Raw genomic sequence first — 24,919 nt, 5'->3', positions numbered from 1 at the left:
GCATACCAAGTGGTTAGAGTATTTACAGAGTTTTACTTTTGTGATCAAACATACAAGTGGCAAATTGAACAAAGTTGTTGATGCTTTGAGCAAAGTAAATTTCATTGCGCAAGAATTAAGAGTTACTGTTGTAGGATTTGAAGAAATGGTTGATATGTATAGAGATGATGCAGAATTTAAAGATATCTATGCAGTTGTACAAAATCCGACAGTTCAAAATAGAAGCTAGTGGTTAGATTATCTTATCCAAGGAGGTTTATTGTTTAAAGATAACAAATCGCGCATTCCCAAATGTTCTATGAGGGAAAACATAATCAAGGAGAAACACAATGGAGGGTTATCTGGGCATTTTGGACAAAACAAAACTTTTGCTCAGGTAAATGCTTTTTACTACTGGCCAAAGATGCAAACTGATGTTAAGTGATTTTTTGAAAAGTGCAAGATGTGTCAGCATGCTAAGGGGAGAAGCCAAATGACATAATTGTACCAGCAATTGCCAATACTAGAACGACCATGGGATGCAGTTAGTATGGATTTTGTTTTGGGATTGCCAAAAACTCAAAGAGGAAATGATTCCATCTATGTTGTGGTAGGTAGATTTTCTAAAATGGCACATTTCATTGCATGCAAGAAGACTAGTGATGCAACACATATTGCTAATCTGTTTTTTCAGAAGTTGTAAGGTTACATGGATTGCCTATAAGTATTGTGTCTGACAGGGATACAAAGTTTGTTGGGCATTTCTAGAGAACTCTTTATAAGAAACTAGGTACCAACCTTAGTTTCAGTTCAGCATATCACCCTCAAACAGATAGACAAACCAAAGTGGTAAACAGAAGCTTAGGAAACATATTGAGAAGTTTAATGTATCGAAATCCTAAGCAATGGGATTTAGCACTTGCTCAAGCTGAGTTTGCCTATAATGACACTCAAAACCGAAGTACTGGGATGAGTCCATTTGAGATTGTTTTTGGAATGAATGCAAGAGGTGTATGAGCTTAGAAATTTGAGCAAACACGAAACAAGAAGTGCAAAGGCTGAAGAGTTTGCAAAGCACATGTAAAGACTACAAGAAGATGTCAAAGACAAATTGCAAGAAAGCAGTGGCAAATACAAAAAGAGAGCTGATATGAAGCGAAAGAAAAAAGAATTTGAAGTGGGTGATCTAGTGATGGTACACTTGAGGAAAGAAAGGTTTCCTGTTGGGACCTATAACAAACTGAAATTGAAAAAGATAGGGCCATGTAGAATTGTGAGAAAATTTTCAACCAATGCTTATGAAATTAAGTTGTCGGAAGGGATTGGAATCTCGCCTATCTTTAACATTGCAGATTTGTACCCATACAAGGAGACAGAGTCAGAGCTACAGGATGAACCTACAGAAGATGAAGAATAGAACAAATGCCTAAAACAATCAAGAAAGAGGTGGAAATTGTTCTGAAGAAGAGAGTAACTAAAAGGACCAGAGGACAGGTTTATTTTAAATATTTAGTCAAATGGAAAGGACAGCCAATAGAGGATTCCAGTTGGTTGACAACAGCGTAGTTGCAAAAGTATGGAGTAAACCCTGGAAGTCTGATGGATGATTCTTTTCTTCCCCGGGAGTCTGGTGCAGGAGCATCTAGATTTAGCCAGCGATGTGATTGTATGTTCACATGTTGTGGCTAACACGAGATGGATTTCATTGACTTGAGTGGTCAAATCAGTGAGAAGAGAGGGTTGGATCTCTCGAAATGATCTTTATTTCATTTATTATAATGATTAAATCATTGTATTATTTTTAGAATAAGAGATAAGTGTTAGAAGAGGTGTGTATCAGAGCTTGAGAATAGGGATTTAATAGTTGAGCTGATAAAAATAGCGTTGTCAAATGCTGTTAGGATAGGATTTGATCCATAAAAGGAAGGAAACAATGTAATGATAGAGATTAGATGGAATAGGGGAGGAGTAAGTGAAAGACTAAGAGAGAGAGGTTTTGCGAGCAAAACAGAGGTCAGACAAATTGTTGTAATCAACCCGAGAGGGCCAAGACTCTATAATTTCTATGTTATTGAATAATTGATTAAATGTGGTATTACGTGCTATTCCTGGTGCAAAAATTCTCTAGAATCTGTGTATCAGCGTTCTGGGCGCTAATCGGGTATTACTTTTTGTTTATGCATTTTATTGATAAGTTACAGTGGGTTAACATTAAGGATTATTCCATGCTCAAGCGTTAAACCTTTGTTAAAACGTATGTATTAAAAACGCATATTAAGCACGTGAGCGATATTCCCAAGTGGTAAGCGTATCTCATGCGCTTAAGGAATGGTAAATGGTATTTCTCAGATTCACGCGATTAACCTAAGCTGGTGACACGTAACCATACAAAACCACCGATATCGCATGATTTCAAAACAATAAGTAGTGCGCTTTTTGGAGCACGATATTGCACGAAGACCGTTGGATCGTGCTCATAAAGATCGACGGTGGATATTCCATTGCGACGACTCCAGAATTAAAGTGACTGTGAATGGTCAAATCAAATTGGGTTTCCTCCAATAAAATTTGAGATTCTGTTGACCTCGGCATGAAAAAAGGATCCTAAGATATATTGCAGGGACCCTAGACTATGGTTTGCTCTACACACATTATGAAGATAACTCCCTTCCAAGTTATACAGAGAGCGAATAAGCTGACAACTTAGACGATCGCAAAAGCACCTCAGGGTATGTTTTTCATCTTCGAACCAATATGATTTCATGGGCATCCAAGAAACAACCAATCGTTTCGATATCTTCAGCAGAGGCAGAATATGTGGCTGACACTTCAGCAGCTTGTTACGCTGTGTGGCTCAAAAGACTATTGACAAATCTTTCAAATGTTCAAAAGGAGCCAACTACGACTTACAGTGATAACAGTTCTATAGTTTCGTTATCAAAAAAATGTCTTTCACAAAAAGCGCAAGCACATTGACACACGGTTTCATTTCATCCGTGAGCTTGTCAATGAGACATATTACTTACTTTTTGTGGTTCAAAAGATCAATTTGCGATGATTGATACATGTTACTTTTTTTTTGTGGTTCAAAAGATCAATTTGCAGATATTTTCACAAAGACTTTGGTTATAAATGTATTTAAATTTCAAAGAAAAAGACAAGACATTGTTAGTGTCATTACTTATAACAGTTGAAATTAGGAGAGAGCGTTGAGATTTCAAGTAAATTTCTAGAATATGTAAATGATGTCATTTATGTAATGCAGGATTACCTGCCCCGCTACAGCACAGAAAACTGTACAAAAAACTCTAATGCAGAGAACAGAAATTCGGTTAGAGACATTAGAACGTAACAGCAAAGTTCAACTCGTCATATTCACTTATGGCCATGACCAAATGCTGCGCAAATGCTCTATTACAGCTGAGTAAAAGCACAGCAGTATAACTCCGCTGGAGACGATAGCATAAAAGAAAAATATAAATGCATCAAGATTAAAAGCCCATGGAGATTAGCAACGAAGGAACCCACTCGAATGGAAAATTCCAGATTAACTTACTTCCAAAAGTCAGAAAATTACGAAGTGTGCATACAAATTTAACTTAGCTTTCTTCCAATATCGGTCCTCAGGGAGAGAGAGTGCCAGGGCCCACAAGCGATTGACACTCTGCCTCTGTGCTAAGCTCGTTCAGTTTAACGCTAGCTAGGCCGTTAGGGTTTTACTGCTCTCGGCAATTAGGACTACCTGATTAGTGCCGAGTGTTATCCTTTATTTCCCTTTTATATTTGTTTTCTTCTCCTATCCTTTTAGTTTACGAATTGTACCTGCTCGATATCTGGCATTTTATGGCTGTGTGTAATTCCCCACTCTTTTAAACCTTTTTCTTTCAATCTGGGTCATTACTGTTTTTTATCTTTCCTTTTTATATAAATTTGAAGTTTTTATTTACCAATAAAAAAGGGAAAGAAAATTGAAAGCCATGCCAATTAAATACAACAAGAGCAATAGCATTGTGTGCTGTTTTCAGCCGAAGGTTCTTTCTAGCAATCTAAAGATACCCTTCAGTCATCATATGTCTCTCAACATACAAGGCAGCACTGTGAGGACTGTGACTGTTCATTACCATGAAGTGCATATCTTCAGAAGGCTTCCAGTGGCGTTTTCTTTGGTTTATAAACCAATTATTTATTTGTTTTTGATCCAACCCCGTGCATTCAGCCAAAGCTATTTTCTCCGTCTCCTGCAATGGCAAAGGAAGACGTTAACTCATTGCATGAGTAAAATACTGGTTTTGCCTTTAGTTACAAACATCATAAAGTGGGGGCAATTCTCAAAGATAAAGACGAAACAAAATTTACAATGAGAAATCATACCGAAGGATAAGGCCATTTGTCGTGCAGACTCCACCAATCAAGTAACTTTTGCCGTGCATCTTTAGGGAGCTTTCCTTTCTTTTTCTTCTTCATGAATTCCTGTTTTAGACTACTCAAATATCCACTGTATTTGCGAAGGAGATGATTTTTTAACTCCCTATCCTCTACTGCATGGTGATCCACTTCCTGAAAATCCGTTTCATCACCACTGCCGTCCTCGACCTCCTCCGAAGATCCACCTCCCTCCGTCTTTTCGTCATTGTCAGCTGCGAAAAGTAGTAATAATACATTAAAGACATCTCTTTGTTGAAAAGAATACACAGGGAAACAAACGAACTAAGCCAAATTTAATAAAATTGCCCCCACTTCTTGTACTAAATTAAGGCTATAAGCTGGAAAGAATACACAGGGACACAAACGTACTAAGCCAAAGTTACTAAAATAGGTCCCACTTCTTGTACTAAATTAGGCCTATAACAGTCCCCACTGGTTATAGGTGATATGGAACAGTGGATGAAAATTTAAAACCAACTCTAAAATAGAAGAAGAAGAAATTCAGCAACAGTTGCAAATGCTTCTTCCACAACCAGATTTTTGTTGAGAACATTAATTGAAGTGTCTGCTTGGTGCTAGGTGTCATAGTTAGTTGTGATTTAGTTAAATTAGTTGAGTTTAAGTTGGGATTTATTCCTGTTTGTTTACTTGTCCCTTATCTAGTTTATTTAGCCGTTATTAAATGATGAGAAGCGCTGTTGCCTCCATTTCCAATTTTGACTCTATTATCTCCAGTATTTCCGCCTCTGCAATCATTATCAATTTTATGACTATAATCCCATGCCAAAGCTAAAGTTCGATGACATGAACCATGTTGAATCAAAATCACATATTTCACTGGCCTAGCACCATGCTGTAATTACTTAGCTCGGAGGATGGCCGGAGGGATTTTAAATTTTATTTTCAAGACTCGGGCTACAATGCATCACTCTTTGATGAGATCCTTTGAGTTGTCTATTATACCATCTTGGTCTGAGTACGTTATTACGACATTGTCATGTTTATGGTCAAAGTGCGATAGCCCATTTGAAATTTGTCCAAGATGTTTTTTAATTTTCTGTTTCAAAGTCGGGCTACAATGCATCACTATCTCATGAGATCCTTTGAGGTGCTTGTATTACCATCTTGGTCTGGACACATTTTTACGACATTGTCATGTTTATGGTCAATGTTTGATACCCCATTTGAAATTTGTGAGAGGCAGATAGATAAAGAACCCTACACTTGGTGGGCAACATATGGGCAGCGTGCACTATTTTAATACAGCAGCTAGTCACGAGGCTCCTCTTACAAGTTAAGACAACGTTTTGAAAGAGGAATTTGAATTACGATGTATGAGGAAGTGAAGACTTTGAAGAAGAATACTGTTAAAAAGTAAAAAGCAGAGACATTGGTTGAAAGAGGAATTTGAATTACGATGTATGATGAAGTGAAGACTTTGAAGAAGAATACTGTTAAAAAGTAAAGAGCAGAGACATTGGTTATTTGTATGAGAACCTATATCCATTGCTGTTTTGAAACACCTGTCAATCGTACTAGCCAAAGCAACCAAAACATATTAAAGAAAATCCCTGAAAATTTCAAACACACTACTTAAACCAGAAGAGATGGGCTTCCGAAAATTAGAATTTCATTCGAGTTTTAAATTACCATGTATGTCTTTTGTTCATAATGAAAAACTAGTATCTTCCACCTCCTACTCTTCTCCATTAATTTCTTTCTAAGAGGTACAACAAAGAAAACAGCATTATCTTCTCAGGGAAGAGACCCGTTATTTTAATATAAAATCTATTATTATTTGCATGTCCACCACATCATGAACGAATATTCAACTTGAATATTTTTTGATAAAAATGGTAATGTTTGTATTAATCAAAATAAAACCCACTGGTCAGCTCTACGAAAGAGAGTCTGGCTCTGCAGAATGCTCTACATTGTTCATGCACATTACACATTAAATAGAAAACATGGTTTTAGGGAAGTTAGAACAACATCCTAAGAATAGAAACTAATTCCTATCATGAGGTTACGTGAACCAACTCTACCTATTCTAGGATATTCTCCATTATCTTCAACACTCCCCTTTAATGGAGAATGAGTTCACATATATGTCTAACATCTCCCTAAACATTTGAAACTTAACTTTTCCAAGAGGCTTAATGAAAATGTCCGCAACATTATCACATGTACTACAATATTTTAAATGAATTTCTTTAGATTGCACTTTCTCCCTAACAAAATGGAATTAAGTATCAATATGTTTAGTGTTTTTGTGAAACACTGAATTGTTGGCCAGCTTGATTGAACTTTGATTGTCGCATCTAATTGTTGTTGCGACTGTCTATTCTTCCCCAACATCCTGGAGAAGTCTCCGCAACCAAACCGCCTCACACGTTGCTGCACACATGGCTTGATACTCTGCTTGTTGCTGCTCCATGTGATCACCCCAGATCCAAGATTGAATGCATAACCTGTTATAGATCTGCAATCATCTACATTTCCTGCCCAATCTAAATCTGCAAATCCTACCAATCTAACATCAGAAGAGTCGATGTAAATAATTCCATAATCTACAGTACCTTGTAAATACCTCAATACATTCTTCACTGCATTCCAATGGCTTTCGAGTGGCTTAGACATAAATTGTCTTAACACGCTAACTGCATAAACCAAATCAGGTCTAGTGGTGGTTAGGTAGATTAGACTCCCAACCAGTTGTCTGTAAAGTGTTGCATCCGCCGCTTTTGAGCCATCCTCACACTGCAATTTGATGTTTTGCTGCAATGGTACCGGTGCAGGCTTACACTGATCCATTCTAAACTTTTCTAATAGACCTTTGACATACTTTGCTTGAGAGAGAAATGTTTGACCTGAATCTCCCCAGATCTCAAGACCTAAACAGTATCTGAGTTCACCGAGATGCTTCATCTCAAACATCTGTGACATCTGTTGCTTGATTTCCTCAATTAGATATATAGCATCACTTGTAATTATCAAATCATTTACATATAATGAAATCAGCACTACGCACCCTTGTTCATCTTTCATGGTGTAAAGATTAGGGTTATTCTTACTTCTATTGTAGCCAGCTTGTAGAAAAAATAAATCAATTTTCTCATACCACGACCTGGGAGTTTGTTTTAGTCCATAGAGTGTTTTCTTCAACCTACAAACTAAATGTTCTTTTCCTTTCTGGACAAACCCTTCCGGTTGCTCTAGATAAACCTCTTCTTTCAGTTCTCCATTCAAAAATGCAGACTTTACATCGAGTTGGTGCATTATCCAATTTTTCTCAGTAGCTAAAGCTATTAACATTCTGATGGTGTTCAATTTAGCTAGAGGGGCGAAGGTTTCTTCATATTCTATCCCTTCTTTTTGTGTGTACCCCTTTGCAACCAACCTAGCTTTCAGTTTTTCTATAGTTCCATCTGCATTAATTTTCAAATATATAACCATTTGCAACCTACGGTCTGTTTTCCTCTAGGAATTTCAACTAATTCCCAAGTGTTATTTCTAATTATTGAATCATATTCATGTTCCATGGCTATTTTCCATTCACTATTTTCATTTGCTTCTTTATAACTAGACGGTTCAACCACATTCATCATACTAGTTATAAAAGCATTTTCGCTATATCTTGCAAGAATTTGAGCTTTCCTACCTGATCTCCGGAGTGGTGGAGCGGTAATTTCAATCCTTATTTGATCATAATTTACTTTTTCTTCTTGCTGTTGTTGTTATTTCTGCTGTTGTTGTTGTTGCTCTTCATCTTCTGCCTTTGTCTATTGCTAACCCTGATTGTTCTTTACTTCTTCCTCAAAGTACGGAATGTCCCATCCATCATAGTGCTCATCAAGTTCTTCATTATCCTACTCATGGAATTTAACATCTCTACGAACAAAGATCTTGTAAGTAGAGGAATTAAATAATCTGTATGCTTTATATGATGAACAATACCCTATAAACATACATCTGATGGCTTTTGAGTCTAATTTTCTTCTATCTTCCTTTGGTATGTGGGAAAATGCTTTACATCCAAATATTCTTAAGTGTTTTACTACAGGGTTATATCCATATAATGCTTCAAAAGGAGTTTTAGACTCAAGACTTCTTGTAGGACTCCTATTTTTTAAATAAACTGTAGTATTCACTGCTTCAGCCCAAAAACCATTCAAAAGATGCTTACCTTTTAGCATACTTCTAACACATTCCACCAGTGTTATGTTCTTTCTTTCTGTCACTCCATTCTGCTGTGGAGTATGGGGTACTGTGAACTGCTGCAAAATTCCATGATCTTTACAATATCTGATAAGATCATCTTTCCTGTATTCTCCCCCTTGATCAGAACAGAGAATTTTTATCTGTTTCCCTGTTTGTCTTTCAATCATATTTTTAAACTGCTTAAAGTATTCGAATGTATGACTCTTCTTACTTAAGAAATACACCCAAGAAAACTTCGTACAATCATCAATAAATAGTAGAAAATACAGTGCACCTCCTAATGATTTTGACTGCATGGGACCACAAAGGTCTGTGTGCACTAACTCCAGTATATCCCTCTGTTTCTTTTATACTCTAACATGGAATTCTTCTCTATGCATTTTTCCTAAAGTATAGGCATCACAGTTATTATGTACTTGCTTTAGCATAGGAAGATCTCTTACCATTTCCTTCTTTTGTAATAACAGCAAATCATTGTAGTTGATTGTTGGGTGTGGAGCATGATTATCTTCTGTATTCAAATGTCTCAGCCGGATGTATACCCTAGGAAGACTGTACACCCCTCCACGCGGGGGGATGCAGGGGGGACTTGTCCCCCCCCACGGGAGTCCAAGGGGGCTAATCCCCCCCGACTGGGAGGTCCGAGGGCCAATGGTCCCCCGACAGGGATTCGATGGCAGCGCCCCGAAGCTAAAAATAGAGATGTAAAATTGCCTTGTAAAAGTCTAGTAATTTCTAGTTAATTTGGGCCATTCATTAGGTAGATGATCTGATGGTATAAGTTATGTTTAATTTATGGTTTTTTTCCCTAGAAGGCAACCACTCACTATATATGAGGGAATTGTATTGCGTCTATGCACATCTGTATTCTGAGTGAGGAAGAGAGAGGAGATTGAGAGCGAAGAGGGTGTTACAGTGGATCTACTGTAGGTTGTATCTCTTCAGTTTACTAAATAATATAAAAGGAAGGACTGGTTGTTTCTCCATGGATGTAGCCCAAACTAGGTGAACCACGTATATCTGTGTCTCTCTTGTTTTATGCGTTTTATATGTTTATATTTCTGCAATATTTTATGTGTTCCATTGCTCTGTAATATATAATTTTCTAACATTGATATGGCCGAATCTCTGATGCCAAAGCTCTTCTATAGTCAGGCTCGTTGTTGTCAATGCTCGAACTGGTCCAGATTTCACATCCAACTTGTACAGACCTCCTGTTCGGATTCCTCTAGCAATTGTCTTCATGCCATCTAGTAAATCTTTAATATAACAGTTAGATTTTAAAAATTCAACTTTCAAATCTTGATCTCTAATCATAGATACAGAAATCAAGTTCTTTGTTATGCCAGGCACATACATTACATTATAAATTTATTTGATATTACCATTAGGTAGAATAACATAAACTTTCCCACATCCTTTGATTTGATGACTTCTGTCATCACCTAGGTAAATTTGTGCGCCTTCATTGATCTCTTTAAAATCCTCCATCCAGTGCTTATTCCTTGTCATGTGTGTTGATGCTCCTGAATTTACATACCAGATGTCTGCATCAACATTTTCATCACAATTTGCCATGAACAATCTTAAATTCTGCACTTGATCACCATTCGCGAAATGCCCTGCATGTCTTTTCGGCTTCTGCTGTTCTTCATGATATTTCTTTTTCCTACACTCCTTGGCAATATGAGCCAATTTTCCGCAATAAAAACATTTAGTTTCAGAGTAGCTTTTATTCGGATGCATACCTTGGGTCTGATTTGGCCGTTTCTGTGAACTTGCTCTATTTTGTTGTTGTGGACGTCCTTTCCCTTTGTAGAAGTTCTTCTTCGCCATCAATGCAAGATCGCCACTCTGGGGTTTTAGAGTCGATCTCTTCTCTTCTTCCTGCATCAGTATACCTGTCAGCACTTCAAAATGCGGGATCTTTTCTCTGGCATTTATCCTAGTGATGAACATTTGATAATCATCAATGACACCATTCATTGTAATGGTGATAATATCTGTATCGTCCATTGTATGACCAATATCTAATAATTTGGTTTTTAGATCCTTAATCCTTGCTACGAATGAAGAAATTGTTTCATTCTCCTCCATATTTATAGATAGGATCTTACTCTTAAGGAACAGAAGACTATTTGAATTCCTGATTTCGTATAGTTCCTTCAGAGTTCCCCAGATCTCGTTAGTTGACTTACCTTCTCTGATGTGCGGTATAATGCAGTCTTTCACTGACATCTTTAACATTGTCCTTGCTCTGCTTTCTCGTTTCTCCCAATCTGGGACCGATGTTGATCCAGCTGCGAGCCTCGGCTCATCCCCATTCACAATGATCCAAGCACTCTGCACTTCTAGATGGTTGGCCACGATCACTGAGTTCAACTTTGAGATCAAGCACATCAACGGTAAAGAGAACAGGGTTGTAGATTATCTTAGCAGGCAGATACAGTTGAACAATTTTGCATCTATGAGTTCTTATGGACAAACTTACAACATCAGATCTGATACGCAGGTTAGCAAGATGATAGGTACATGGAGCTTATGCACATATTACTGCAGGGTATAGGTGATCAGGATTTTGACTATCGTCTCACAACAGATGGTTTGATCAGATTTAAGGACAGGATATTTGTGCCAGACAATAGTGATCTAAACAAGACTATCTTGTGAGAATTTCATGCGAAACCATATTCAGGTCACTCATGATACCATAAGACATTAACAGCAGTGAATAATTTTTATCATTAGCCGAATTTGAAGAAGGACGTGGCAGAATTTGTGGGTAGATGCTTGGACTGTGAGCAGGTGAAAGAAGAGTGCAAGCATCCAAGTGGACTACTACTGCCGATTCTAATTCCAGAGTGGAAGTGGTAGGTCATTTCCATGGACTTCATTACAAGTTTTCCAAGGACATCTAAACAACATGATTCAATCATGGTTGTGGTGCACTGGTTGACGAAGGTAACACACTTCATTCCAATGAAGTCTACTTATTCAGCTAGTGATGTGGCACAAGTATTCATCAGAGATGTGGTGAGGTTACATGGTGTTGCAAGAAACATTGTGTCAAACAAGGATGCTAAGTTCACTTCCAAGTTTTGGAAGGAGTTGTTTGCAAGTTTGTGTACAGAGTTGGCCTTCAGCACAACTCATCATCCGTATACACATGGACAGACAGAGAGGGCCAACAGGGTATTGGAGGACATGTTGAGAATGTATGTGATGCATCAGGAAAGGAGATGGGTGGAGTACCATTTTTTGGATGAGTTCGCTTATAATAACGATTATCAGATGTCACTGAGGATGAGTCCGTTTGAGGCACTATAAGGGCGGAGTTGTAATACTCACATCAGTTGGAGTGATCCAATGAACAAGGTATTGATTGGACAGGACATGTTGGCAGAGATGGAATAGGAAATGTAGGTAATCAGTAAGAATCTAAAGGTAGAATAGGACATGCATAAAATTTACGCAAATCAGAACAGGTTGTTTAAGGAGTTTCAAATTGGGGAACAAGTGTATTGAATCATGTGCCAAGCTGGCACCTCACTTTTGTGGACCTTTCAGGAATCTTGAGAGGATTGGACTAGTAGCCTATCGGCTTGCACTGCCTCTGACAATGAAAGTCCATAATGTTTTCCATGTGTCATTGATTAAGAAAATGTTAAGGATGTTGATCATGTGATTGACTGGTTTGTATTGCAGGTGGAACCAGATGGAGAATACTAGTTGGAACCTTAGTGTATATTGCAAAGAAAGATGCCCATGCTCTGGAACCAAGAATTGAGCAAGTTAAAGTGCAGTGGAAGCGCTTTGGGTGTCGCTGGCAACTTATCCAGCACGAAATCAATAACCTAATTTGGTCTGAACCATGTTGCCCATTTGTCTGGTTGTTGGTATGGAATCCACTCAACTGCATTCCATTCGATTAAATTCCATTGAACTGATTGGCCATCAAATGCAAAAGGCAGCGTTAAATCTCCATCTATTCAAAATGCCTCAACTCACATTGGCTAAATAATTGTGACCATATATGAACATTTCAGATCAACGAATCTTGAAATGACGCTTTTTTTAACCAAAAATAGTACTTCTGGTTGCATTTCTTTTACTATCTCTTCGACACTTGGAGTTTAAACTCACCACTGTAACTTTAAAAAATTATGTGGACATACATCCCTTCCATACAACGATCAAGAATCCCTATGCCTAATCAAGATTCCACTTGGAAGGGTTGGTTGCCTCCTAAAGGTTCTGTAACATGTGTAGAAGGTCAAATTTGGTTGTGTTTTGTCGGTTCCACTTCTTTAACTGTACATGGCGAGTTGAATTAGATCATAGTAACCTCGCGTCACATGTTTACCCCAACAGACCGGTTAACTTGGGTAAATGTGGAAGGAGGGTGTTACAGAGTAATATCAGAACATGGTTCACCCCTTGGACTGGATGGGTGGTGTGTTGGTCATACATGCATGACAATTGCATACGTGCTCCTTATGCTTGTGGTCTATGTACTTGTTGTGTATGCATGGTGGTGGTCATGGTTTCATTTGTGTCACCATGTGAAATTTGATGGTGTTGATGTTGGATGTGTTTATCATGAGTATAGGTCGGTTATGCATTGGTTATGCATGTCAATGTTTTTATGTATTGTGTATGCATGCATGGCATACATATGTTGATTATGCATACATTGACATGGTAATTGTTGTCATGCATGAGGTCATGCTATGTGGTTGGTATGGTAATGCATTGATAATGGTTGAAATGATGTTTATGTATTGTTACGATTATGTTTATACATGTATTGTGCTAATCTGGTTGATTTTGCAGACGAAACATCCTCTCTAGAAATATACTGACGTATATTGATTATATTGTGTTCTAATTTAGTTGACATGATATATTTGCAGAAAGAATATCAAAGATGACTAGCAAGGTGCTATATTATAGTTCTTGAGACTCTCCCTATGGATTAGATGAGCATCGTGGTGTTGGGCACTCTTCCGACTTAGCAGGCATAATGAAAAGCTTAAAGGAAGAAATAAGAAGTTGCAAAGTAGATAATCATAGAATGATGCACGCACAGGAGAAACAAGTCGAAGCCAATGCAGTAATCCTTCAAAGTTTCTCTGAATTACAAAGACAGGGACCACTTCTGATCAACCATGGGTAGGAGGATAAAACTAGTGGGGCATATGGTAGTAGATATCATGGTGGGCACAGGTCAAATAGGGATGACACAATCAGAGATGGTAGGTTCTTGGACACTCCGGATAAGAGAGGTGATGGACACAAGTTTTATTCTAGTTCTGGTTCTAACAAGCACTATGATCGTCATTGTTATCATCCATACAAGATGAGTGACAGGATATTTGCCACATGAGTTCATAAAAGCAAAGCCACCTACCTTTGATTGAGATTTGAAGAAGCCGAAGGATGTAGAGACTTGGTTACTTGGGATGAAGAAGTTCTTTGAACTGCATGAGTACACAGAGAATATGAATGCTGAAATGGCTATCTTCAACCTCAAAGGGAAAGCAGATATCTGGTGAGAAGATGTGAAACGGGTTAGAGACATCATGACATAAGAGTTGAGTTGGCATGAATTGAAGAGATTTTTCAGGGATAAGTATTTGTCAGAGAGGTAGTACGACATCAAAGCTAAGGAATTCTATGAGCTCAAGATGGGATCGATGACAGATGAGGAGTATACGACCAAGTTCCTAGAGCTATTGAGGTATGTATTGTATCTTAAGGATGAAAAGCCTAAAGCTCAAAGATTTGTCAGTGGATTGACATTAGCATTTAGAAAGTGGATTGAGTATGTTGAGCCTCAATCACTTAAGGAAGTTATTGGGAAATTGAAGCATTGTTATGAACAATCAAAGTGTTAGACATAATTGTAGCAAGGACAGAAAGGGAAAGATAAAGCTAAAGGTAAATGGCAGCCAAAAAGAACAAGGCCTCATAATACAGAAGAGAAAGAGAATCTTGCACCATACAAGAAGTTCAACGTAGCTAGATAGGGACATGGGTCACAGCAACATAATAGAGGTGATGGTACAGGACGGTTGCAATGTTGGACATGTGGTAAGGAACATATTAAGACGAATTGTCTGCAGAATCAGGTCGGTAAGCCTCATATCTACAATGCACAAAGATGCAGACTGTTGGGGATGTTCGGCAGAGCATTACTTGTATCTGTCAGATTGGATAATAGGCAGGAAGATCACCAAGCATATATTATTAGGATGAATGGTAAGCTTTGTGATCAAGTTGTTTCTATTTTGATTGACCTGGATCTAATTATAGCTATGTTAATCCTCACTTTGTGGATAATTGTGGTTTGAATAAATAAGTGCATGTAGAATCTTGGTTAGTGCAGTTGGATATAGGTACAAAGAAGAGAGTTCATCTTTGGGTAAGATCTTGTACATTCGAGTTGAATGGTATGCCTACATCAGCACATTTGAACGCATTGTTATTTGGATCATACAGTGTGTTGTTGGGTATGGACTAGTTGTATCTTTATAGGACCAAAGGGGATTATTATGAAAAAGTCATTAATTGCTTGGAAAACAATGGGGAACGAAGAGTTTTGCAAGGTAAGAAGAAAGAAACATCAGTTAGAATGGTGACAATTATGCAGACGAAGCGTAGTCACAGAAAAGGGTGTGTGTTATTTGTAGTGCACATTTCTAACGATAAAGGTAAAAAGGATGAGGATGAGAAGATATTTAGTAGGTACTCAGTTTTACAGTAGTTTTAGGATGTGTTTCTAGAAAATATTTCATAGTTGCCACCTCACAAATAAGTCGACTTTTCTATTGAGTTGGTACTAGGGGCAACACCAGCGTCGAAGGCACCATATAGTATGAGCACACCAAAGTTAGTAGAGTTGAAGTTGTAGTTGAAGGAAAGTCTTGACAAGGGATACATTAGGCCAAGTGTGTCGCCTTGGGGTACGACGGTATTGTTTGTGAAGAAGGATGGTACTCTTAGGCTATGCATTGATTATAGGCAATTGAACAAGGTGACCATCAAGAACAAGTATATGTTGCCGAGAATTAATGATTTATTCGATCAGTTGAAAGGAGAAACAATGTTCTCGAATATTGATCTGAGATCCATATATCATTAGGTACACATTAAAAAAAGAGGACATTTACAACACAACTTTCTGGACCAAGTACGGGCATTATGAAGTTGTTATAGTTCCATTTGGTTTTACTAATGCTCCCACTAGCTTTATGTGCTTGATGAATACTGTGTTTCATCCTTATCTGGACAAGTTTGTTATTGTATTCATTGATGACATTTTGATATATTCTAAGAATGGGGTAGAACATGTCAAACATTTAGCTGCAGTGTTGAGATTACTAAGAGAGCATCAATTGTATGTTAAGCTTAGCAAATGCACTTTCTTTTAGTCAAAGTTACATTACTTGTGGCATGTGGTCTCCACAAAAGGTATAGCAGTGGACCCACAGAAGATAAGGGCTATCATGGAGTGGCCAGCTCCTAGAAATGTGGATGAGGTAAGATCATGTATGGGGTTAGCAGGCTATTATAGGAGGTTCATCAGGAACTTATCTCAAATTGCATATCATATTACGTCACTAAAGAGGAAAGGTAAGAAATTTGAATGGACAGAGGAATGTACAATAAGTTTTCAACAATTGAAGCAATTGTTGACAAATAACCCATTGTTAGAGATTGCAGATCTGCACAAAGAGTTTGTGGTATGTACAGATTCTTGCAAGAAAGGATTTGGTGGAGTCCTTATGCAGGAAGGACAGGTAGTGTGATATGAGTCGCAAAAAATGAATGAGCACAAGCAGAATTATTTGACACATGATCTTGAGTTGGAAGTGATCATCCATGTTTTGAAGATGTGGAGACATTATCTTCTTAGCAGGGAGTTCATCTTGATGAATGATCATAGTAGGTTGATATACTTGTTTGATAAACCGAATTTGAATGCCAGGCAAGCTAGATGGTTGGCCACAATCAGTGAGTTCAGCTTTGAGATCAGGTACATCAAGGATAAAGATAATAGGGTTGTAGATTCTCTTAGCAGGCGAATACAGGTGAATCATATTGCATCTATGAGTTCTTATGCAACAGACTTAAAACATCAGATCTTACAGGCAGGTTAGCAAGATGATAGGTACATGGAGCTTATGCACATATTACAGCAAGGTATAGGTGATCAGGATTTGGACTATAGTCTCACAGCAAATGGCTTGATCAGATTTAAGGATAGGATATATGAGCTAGACAATAGCGAGCTCAAGAAGACTATCTTGTGATAATTTCATGTGAAACCATATTCAAGTCACTCAGGATACCATAAGAAATTGACAACAATGAAGAATTTTTATTATTAGTCGAATATGAAGAAGGACATGGCAGAATTTGTGGCTAGATGCTTGGACTGCGAGCAGGTGATAGAAGAGTGCAAGCATCCAAGTGGACTACTTCAACCAATTCTAATTCTAGATTGGAAGTGGGAGGCCATTTCCATGGACTTCATTACAGGTTTGTCGAGGACATCTAAACAGCATGATTCCATCATTGTTGTGGTAGACCAGTTGACGAAGGTAATGCACTTCATTCCAATGAAGTCTACTTATTCAGCTAGTGATGTGGCACAGCTATTCATCAAAAATGTGGTGAGGTTACATGGTGTTGAAAGAGATATTGTGTCATACAGGGACGCTAAGTTCACTTCCATGTTTTGGAAGGAGTTGTTTGCATGTTTGTGTACAAAGTTGGCCTTCAGCACAACTTATCACCTGCAAAAAGATGGACAGACACAGAAGCTCAACAAGATATTGGAGAACATGTTGAGGATGTATGTGATGCATCAACAAAGGAGATGGGTGGAGTACCTTCCGCTGGTTGAGTTCGCTTATAATAATGGTTATTAGGTGTCACTGAAGATGAGTTCATTTGAGGCACTATACGGGCGGAGTTGTAATACTCCCATCAGTTGGAGCGATCCAGTGAATAGGTTATTGATTGGACCAGACATGTTGGCACAGATGGAATAGGAAATGTAGGTCATCAAGAAGAATCTAAAGGCAGCACATTACACGCATAAAAGTTATGCAGATCGGAACAGGGTGTTTAAGGAGTTTCAAATTGGGGAACAAATGTACTTGTGCATCAAGCTGAAAAACGTTCCTTGAGGATTGGATCATGTGTCAGGCTGACACCTCGGTTTTGTGGACCTTTCAAGATTCTTGAGAGGATTGGACCAGTAGCTTATCGACTTGCACTGCCTCTACAATGAAATTCCATGATGTTTACCATGCGTCATTGCTTAAGAAATATGTTAAGGATGTTGATCATGTGATTGACTGGTATATATTGCAAGTGGAACCGAATGGAGAATTATGGTTGGAAACTTAGTTTATATTGCAGAGAAAGATGCTCATTCTCTCAAACCAAGCAATCGAGCAGGTTAAATGCAGTGGAAGCACTTTGGGCCCGATGAAGCTACATGGGAGATGGCGGATTAGATGCGGACTATGTATCCTTCTCTATTCACTAGTTGAGTGAATGTTTTTGGTATATGTTTTGGTATATGTATAAATGTATATGGATGTTAATACTGCCATGAGTTGTTTTAGAGAGCTCCAACAAGAAGTATGGGTGTCACGTCATTATGGTTATCATGTTGTCATGTTGGTTTTCTTTTTAACACGCTGATCATTGTAAATACTGAAATGAGCTAAGTTATAAAGCTCCTTCGGTTGTATGTTTTCCTTCTCAACAATCTTGTTGGTTGTAGGTATCATTGAGCACTCAGGGCGATGTTTCCCCAAGGGGGAGGTTTCTGTAACAACCATGGGAAATTCCATGTAATAAAAGTTAATAAAGAAAAAATAATAACCACGTTATGGGACACGTATTCCAAGATGAATGTTGGGTAGAAACATCCTAGTGAAGGTGTTCATTTGGTTTATTATGGCTAAGGAAATTGGCAAAGGCAATGCCAAATGCTTTGAAAAGGCACGAGGCATTAATTGTCATTTTGTTTATGAAAATAATAAAAATTAAGAGAAAAGGAAGGTGAAAGGTCACAAGTTGCATGTGAGGAGGAAAATAAAGAAAAATAATGGAAAAATAAGAAAATAAAAGCCTCATTAATAAAAAAGCTTCTAAGGATGAATTGGTACCTTTTGTCGTTCAATTTTGATGATCTCTCTCTATTATCTCCCTCTCTCACACTCTTGGACACTTAGAGCATTCTTGGATCACTTCAGCATTGGATCAAGAAAAGAAAAGAAGGCAAGAGGAAGCAAAGATCAAGAAGCGGCAACGGGATGCTTTGTAGGTATCAAATTACATGTGTGATTTGCTTGCTATATTTGGCATGCATGTGTGTATTTGGTTCTCTTGTTGTCATTGGCATGGGTTTTTCCAGGTGTGATAGTGTTATTCAGCCTTGCCTTGCCATTTTCGGATAGACATGTTGTGATGGGGTTCTCATGTTTTGGTTGAGCTGGATGGTCGGATTGATTTGAAACTAAGTGAGGTGGTCTCTTAGATAAAGAACACTTGGCCTAGTAATCCCCGAATAAAATTGTGGATTGCGGTAAAGCCTTGGACTAGCTACCACTGAACCAGATTGTGGGTTGCGATAAAGCTGGATTTTGTGTACATGGGTGGGCCTATGAATCCTCGATCGATGAATGACAGGATATAAGGTAAAGCCTAGAGGTGGGTGCCCTCGATCAGGCCTAGGAATCCTTGGCCGATGAATGGCAGGATATATGGTAAATCCTGGAGGGTGGAGTCTTGATTAGGCCTAGGGATCCTCAACCGTTGTATGGCGGGATGTACGATAAAGCCTGGAGACTAGGAGAGGAAAATTCCTCATGGTGATGGGAAATTGGATTAGGTGATTTCTTCCTCTTTTCCAAAATCAAATAGAACAAAATTTAGGACCATGTCAACGCTTTGCAAGATTAAAAATGGCTCTTGAAACAACAGGTTTATTCAATGTTTCTTCAAACATGAATTAGTCTTCATATGTAACTGAACATAACACGCATAATCCATGAAGGCATAAAGAAGAGAAAGACAAAGGTTTGTTGATTGAATTTACCCCTCCTGGGCTACATTTCTGGGTCTGTCAACATGACTAGACCACTCATATATTTAGTGTGAATGAAGTACATAAACATTTGTTACATGGAAATAAGTGGCTATTACCCCTACAAGGTAATGTTCTCTTACAAAGAACTCTCTAAATAGAACCAACTCAAAACATCTTCTTCAAAGATGACATACTTCAACTAAAATGAGTTAAGAACATCATGTGCGTGCTTCAATTCCATATTGAAACATATAATCAAAAATTCATGATAAGAGAAATTGAACCTGATCTGAACCCTACTGGTTATAGTTGTTGTAGTAGCCTTCTGGAAATGAGAATACCCCTACAAGATCTTCTCCATGCCCAAAAACTTCCTAGAACTACTTCCAAACCCTAATTGACCCATACACCGTTAGTATCAAACCTCCAAAAAGACCCTGTAAATCTGCTCAAATCATAAAATAGAGGCTACCAATGGATTCATAACATTCAAAAACCCCTATGTAGCCTCTTTCTGAGCTCAATTTGGATAAAAACTCCAAACGTTATGAGCTTCGAAGCCCTCTCATGAACTTCTATGTTAACCATCCTACAATTCGACCTAAATCTGGCTTGAGCGCCCCAAACCCAGAATCAATGCACAAAACTGGCCTACAATCATGCCCAACGGGCGAAATTGTTGGACACTGAAAATGTCCTCTAACCCCCAAAATTCCGAAATTTGTGGTCGTATGGGGGCCACATGCCCAAGGGTTGGGGCTAACCGCCAGCCCCTGGCGGCCGGGCCCCCAACGATTTGCAACGTGGTCATGTGCCGGAGCATAGAACCATATTGGGTGCCGAAGTTTCTGGGAGAGCCAAAAATCGAAGCTGATGGTCATATTACGGGACATGGGCTCTAGGGCTGGCCCCCGCTCACACCCTAGGGGTTGGCCCCCTCTGATAACTCCGATGGCAGTTATATGGGATCACATATGGCCTTGTCTCCTCACCCTAGGTGCTGGCCCCCATCCAACTCTGCCGGCAATCCGCTCCGGTATTTAAACATAGGGTTGTGACCATGGCTTGGGGTTGGGGTTAAGCCCTAACCCATGGTCCCGCCCCTTGGTTTTGGGGGTGCAAGGACTAGGGTTGGGGCTTTGCCCTGGCCCTAACTCCAAAATAGAATGCATTCACATTTTAATAAGGTCGAGAGCCTATATTGGTCAAGTCTCATGGCAATGCCGCAGTGGTAGAGGTTTTTCTGCTTGGTGCTTGGTATGTGGTTTGAATCTTGTGGGGTGCTTCAACCCTTAACCAAATTTTACCATGCCACAAGGAGGCCACGTGGCAGCCAACCATTGGTCCATGTGGCCTCCAACCATTGGAGCCACCAAATTACATAGCCAGCCAGAAATATAATAAAAAAATTGAACCAATGAAATTCCAATATATTTTGACCAATCTGGAGAAGCCAAGTGGTAGCATGCCATTGGCCCAAAAATGCATAGTCAGCGTGTCCCCTGCAATTCTTTTTTACCTGTTTGGGAAAATGGTCAACAGACGATAACTTGAGCATCTGGTGTCGGATTGAGGTGAAACGAACATCGTTGGATTCAAAACGACAAGCACTTCGATTTGGAGTTAGTTTCAACAAGTTCTGGGCACTTTCATTTCCGAACATAAATTTGATCACCTGATCACATGGTGTAGGTGGAGAAATCCGGTGGCATCCATGGTTGCTTAGGACCTAGTGATCCGGTGGGGATTGCGGTAAAGCATGGTCCTATTGACAAGGGTGAGGTGGTTTAGCCTCGGGAAGCCCTGGTTGATTTTTGGTTATGACTCCCACATTCACGCTTGGAATATGGCATGGGGATGATTGGCTGGAAGAAAGATTTGGTTCAACCAATCTATGGTCGGGTGGTTCGTGGAAGTCCCATACCTGGTTGTATTTTTCACCCATTAATAAGAGCTCTTTCCCTTTGGTATTTCATGTGTAAATGTACTAGTTTATATGTGGATTTTATGGTTGTTGTAATATTATTATTTCTGTTGTTTATATGCTGGTTACGAGTATGTTTTATGACAATGATGATGTATAGCTCTCATCATGTTGTGATTTGTAAATGAATGAAAAATGAATATATGATAATGCAACTATTGTGATAAGGCATCAATGCTTCTTAGTGATTCTCATATAAGTATGAGACCCATATGCTCAGATTTGTTGATATGACCTGTAGATCGCATATTTGTGACATGTTAGATGAAACCCCTGCCATGTCTAGTAGGGTCAAGTCAAGTCATTGATCAATTGTTTGCATTAGTACCCTTGTTTCTATGTTATTTATAATTTCTCGAAGTTTCACGGAGTTTTGAGCAGTGGCTTAAGTCCTGGCCCTTAAAACGTGGCATAAAATCTAGGGTCGCTAGCACAGAACAGCCTGAAAAAGTCTCAGTCACTTGCATGCCCTTGCTGTGGGAGTGACTTGAAGGTCTCAGTCGCATGCATGCCCATGTCATGGGAGCGACTGAGGCTCTAGATTAGTGAAATGTCAAGTTACCTTAGGGGTTGGTCCCCTGAAAGGGTTGGTTGGCTCCTGAAGGTTCTATAACATGTGTAGAAGGTCAGATTAGTTGCGTTTTATTGGTTCCACTTCTTTAATTGTACATGGGGAGTTGAATCAGATCATAATAACGTCTCATCACATGTTTACCCCAACGGACCGGTTAACTTTGGTAAATGCGAGATGAGGGTGTTACATGACTTGATATACAAATGAGGGTCACTTTCACTTTCTAGAAAACCCCGTTGAAAGAAGAAGGCATCTAATTTCTTATATCATGATCTGGTGAGTTGTTTAAGTTCATATAAGGCTTTATTCAACTTGCAAAGAAGATGTTCTTGACCCTATTTTACAATCCCTTCTGGTTGAACAAGGTAAACTTCTTTTAAATATTCAATTAGAAAAGTTGATTTTACATCTAATTGATTTAGCTTCAATTGTAATTTGCAACCAATGTTATCATCGTTCTAATTGTGTTCATTTATGCAAAAATATCATCATAATCTACACCTCCTTTTTGTGAATGACCCTTTCCAACCAATCTTGCCTTATATTTGTCTATACTACCATCAACATTAAATTAACTTGTACAACCACTTTGATATTATAAGGAATTTCTTTTCATGTAACTCTATTAACTCCTATGTTTCATTTTTCATAATAGAATTATATTCTTCCTTCTTAGCTTCCATCCATTTTGTATGACTCTTGGCTTATTCAAAATTAAAAGGCCATTATTTGAGTAAAAAATTTGAAGGTTCCATTATTTGAGTCCTCCAACTCTTACTCTTGTTGCTAGAACTTTATAGGGATATTGCATATCTTTCACTAAACATTGAGATTTCATAAATTCAACCTTTAAACCCTGATATGCTATAGTGGAGACTAAAATCAAATTATTCTTTATACACAGTGCATAACATTTTGGATTTGTTTTTCCTGTCCATCTAACAATCTTATACATATGTCAACATGCTTTTTAATTTCATGAGATATATTATCTCCCAAATAAATATAAGCATTATCAGTGTTTTCATTATATGCATCAAACCAATCTTTATGTCAAGACATGAATAGATGGATCAAAATCTATGAACCAAGCATTGGTATCATCGTTTTCAACTAATAAAGCAACATCAGAAGGGAATAACTTCATATTTTTGAAATTATTACTTATGGTGACATCATTGTCAACATAGTGTCCTCTGTGCCTTCTATGTTTGAAAATTTGAATTGATCATACCTCCTTTTCAGACAATCTTTAGCAAAATGACCAATCTTACCACAATAATAATGGGCATAATTTTTCTTCATATTTTCATTTGTTCTTGCCAGTGGTGGTCCTTGAAATGGTTTCACATGTGGATTTACTCCTCTATTTTTCTCCCACAACATTCCTTTGAAAGGTTTTCCTTTCGTTACCAATGTCAGATCAAATCTTTGAGACCTGTGATTAAGATTATTTCTCCTTTCTTCCTCTTGCATAAGAATACCTGCCATCTCCTAAAAACTAGGAACCTTATCCTTTACTGCAAAACTTTTGATGAATATTTCATATTCATCCAACATACCATTTAAAGTTATAGTAACTAAATCAATGCTAAATATTTTTTCACCTATGTCACCAAGATTGTCTTTAATTTATTTGATTCTTGAAATGAAATTACTATTACTTTCATTTTCTTCTATCTTAATTGAAAGAAACTTTCTTTAAAAATAAGAATAGACTTGTGTTATTCGTCTCATGCAAATCTTTGAGTGTTGTCCATGTCTTTTTGGATGTCTTGCAGTGTTTAATATGAGGTACCATACTTTATGGACATTCTCAAGAGCATGTTTGCCTTTGTATTTCGTCACTCCAAATCTTGAATTGATGTTGTTGTAGTTACTAAGGCTTTTGACTTAACATCGTCACCACACACAATTTACCAAACATTATATCCTTCCATTAATGTTTGCATCTTAAATTTCCGGCTTACCTAGTTTTCACCATCTAATTTATTTGATCACTTAGATAGGATTTTTCTTAGATAGGATTTTGCTAATAAATTTGTTATTTTAATCACATTCTATAATAATTCTTTTATACACACGCTTCACTTTCCAACTTAGTGTTTCTCAATCCGCAGTTCCAACTCCACTTGCTCCACAGTTCACAGATCAAAATTTCAATCCACAGATCAAAATTTGGAGCTTCTTTATTTCAGTCTCTTATAACAGAAAAAGCCCACAATGCAATTATATAAGATTCTAGATATGAAATTACTTAGGTATAATCATATTACGAACTATTATTCATAACTAGTATATATCTATAAATGTTAAATACTAATAAGGATCATAATAAAATTGCCCAAATATAGGTCTTGACCATTGCAACATCAAACATCACCTGCTTTAGTCAACAATGGTACAACCTCCCCACTCTTATGTTTTGCAACATTTTCATCACAGCCACCAATGTGTGTGTCTTCGATAATTACATTTGGCATAGTCCATTGTCCTGTCCACTCCTCGCACAGGCTCCACACCTACTAGAAGGTACTCGGCTCCTTTCTTCCTCTTGCATAATAATAATATTTGCCAAGTCATCAAAAGTAGGAACCTTCTCCCTTATTGCAAAAATTGTGAT

At 38.1% G+C, this 24,919-nt stretch overlaps 1 protein-coding gene across 1 annotated transcript in view; it reads right to left on the bottom strand.

The window, feature by feature from the left end:
* Positions 1–3,495: 3,495 nt before the first annotated feature.
* LOC149241835 (homeotic protein knotted-1-like) overlaps positions 3,496–24,919 on the bottom strand; it is a 70,113-nt gene continuing 48,689 nt past the window's right edge. Inside the window, exons 4-5 of the mRNA XM_089374067.1 lie at positions 4,351–4,616; positions 3,496–4,217 (exon numbers count right to left, since the gene is read on the bottom strand). Coding sequence (XP_089230193.1) covers positions 4,026–4,217; positions 4,351–4,616 — 458 coding nt within the window. The 3' untranslated portion in view covers positions 3,496–4,025. The remainder of the gene's footprint in view (positions 4,218–4,350; positions 4,617–24,919) is intronic.

The sequence above is a fragment of the Pinus tabuliformis genome, chromosome 8 (genome assembly GCF_031772625.1).
Source record: "Pinus tabuliformis cultivar Carrire ecotype Pingquan chromosome 8, CPIR1, whole genome shotgun sequence".
NCBI lineage: Eukaryota > Viridiplantae > Streptophyta > Pinopsida > Pinales > Pinaceae > Pinus > Pinus tabuliformis.
This window is presented reverse-complemented; position numbering and strand designations above follow the sequence as displayed.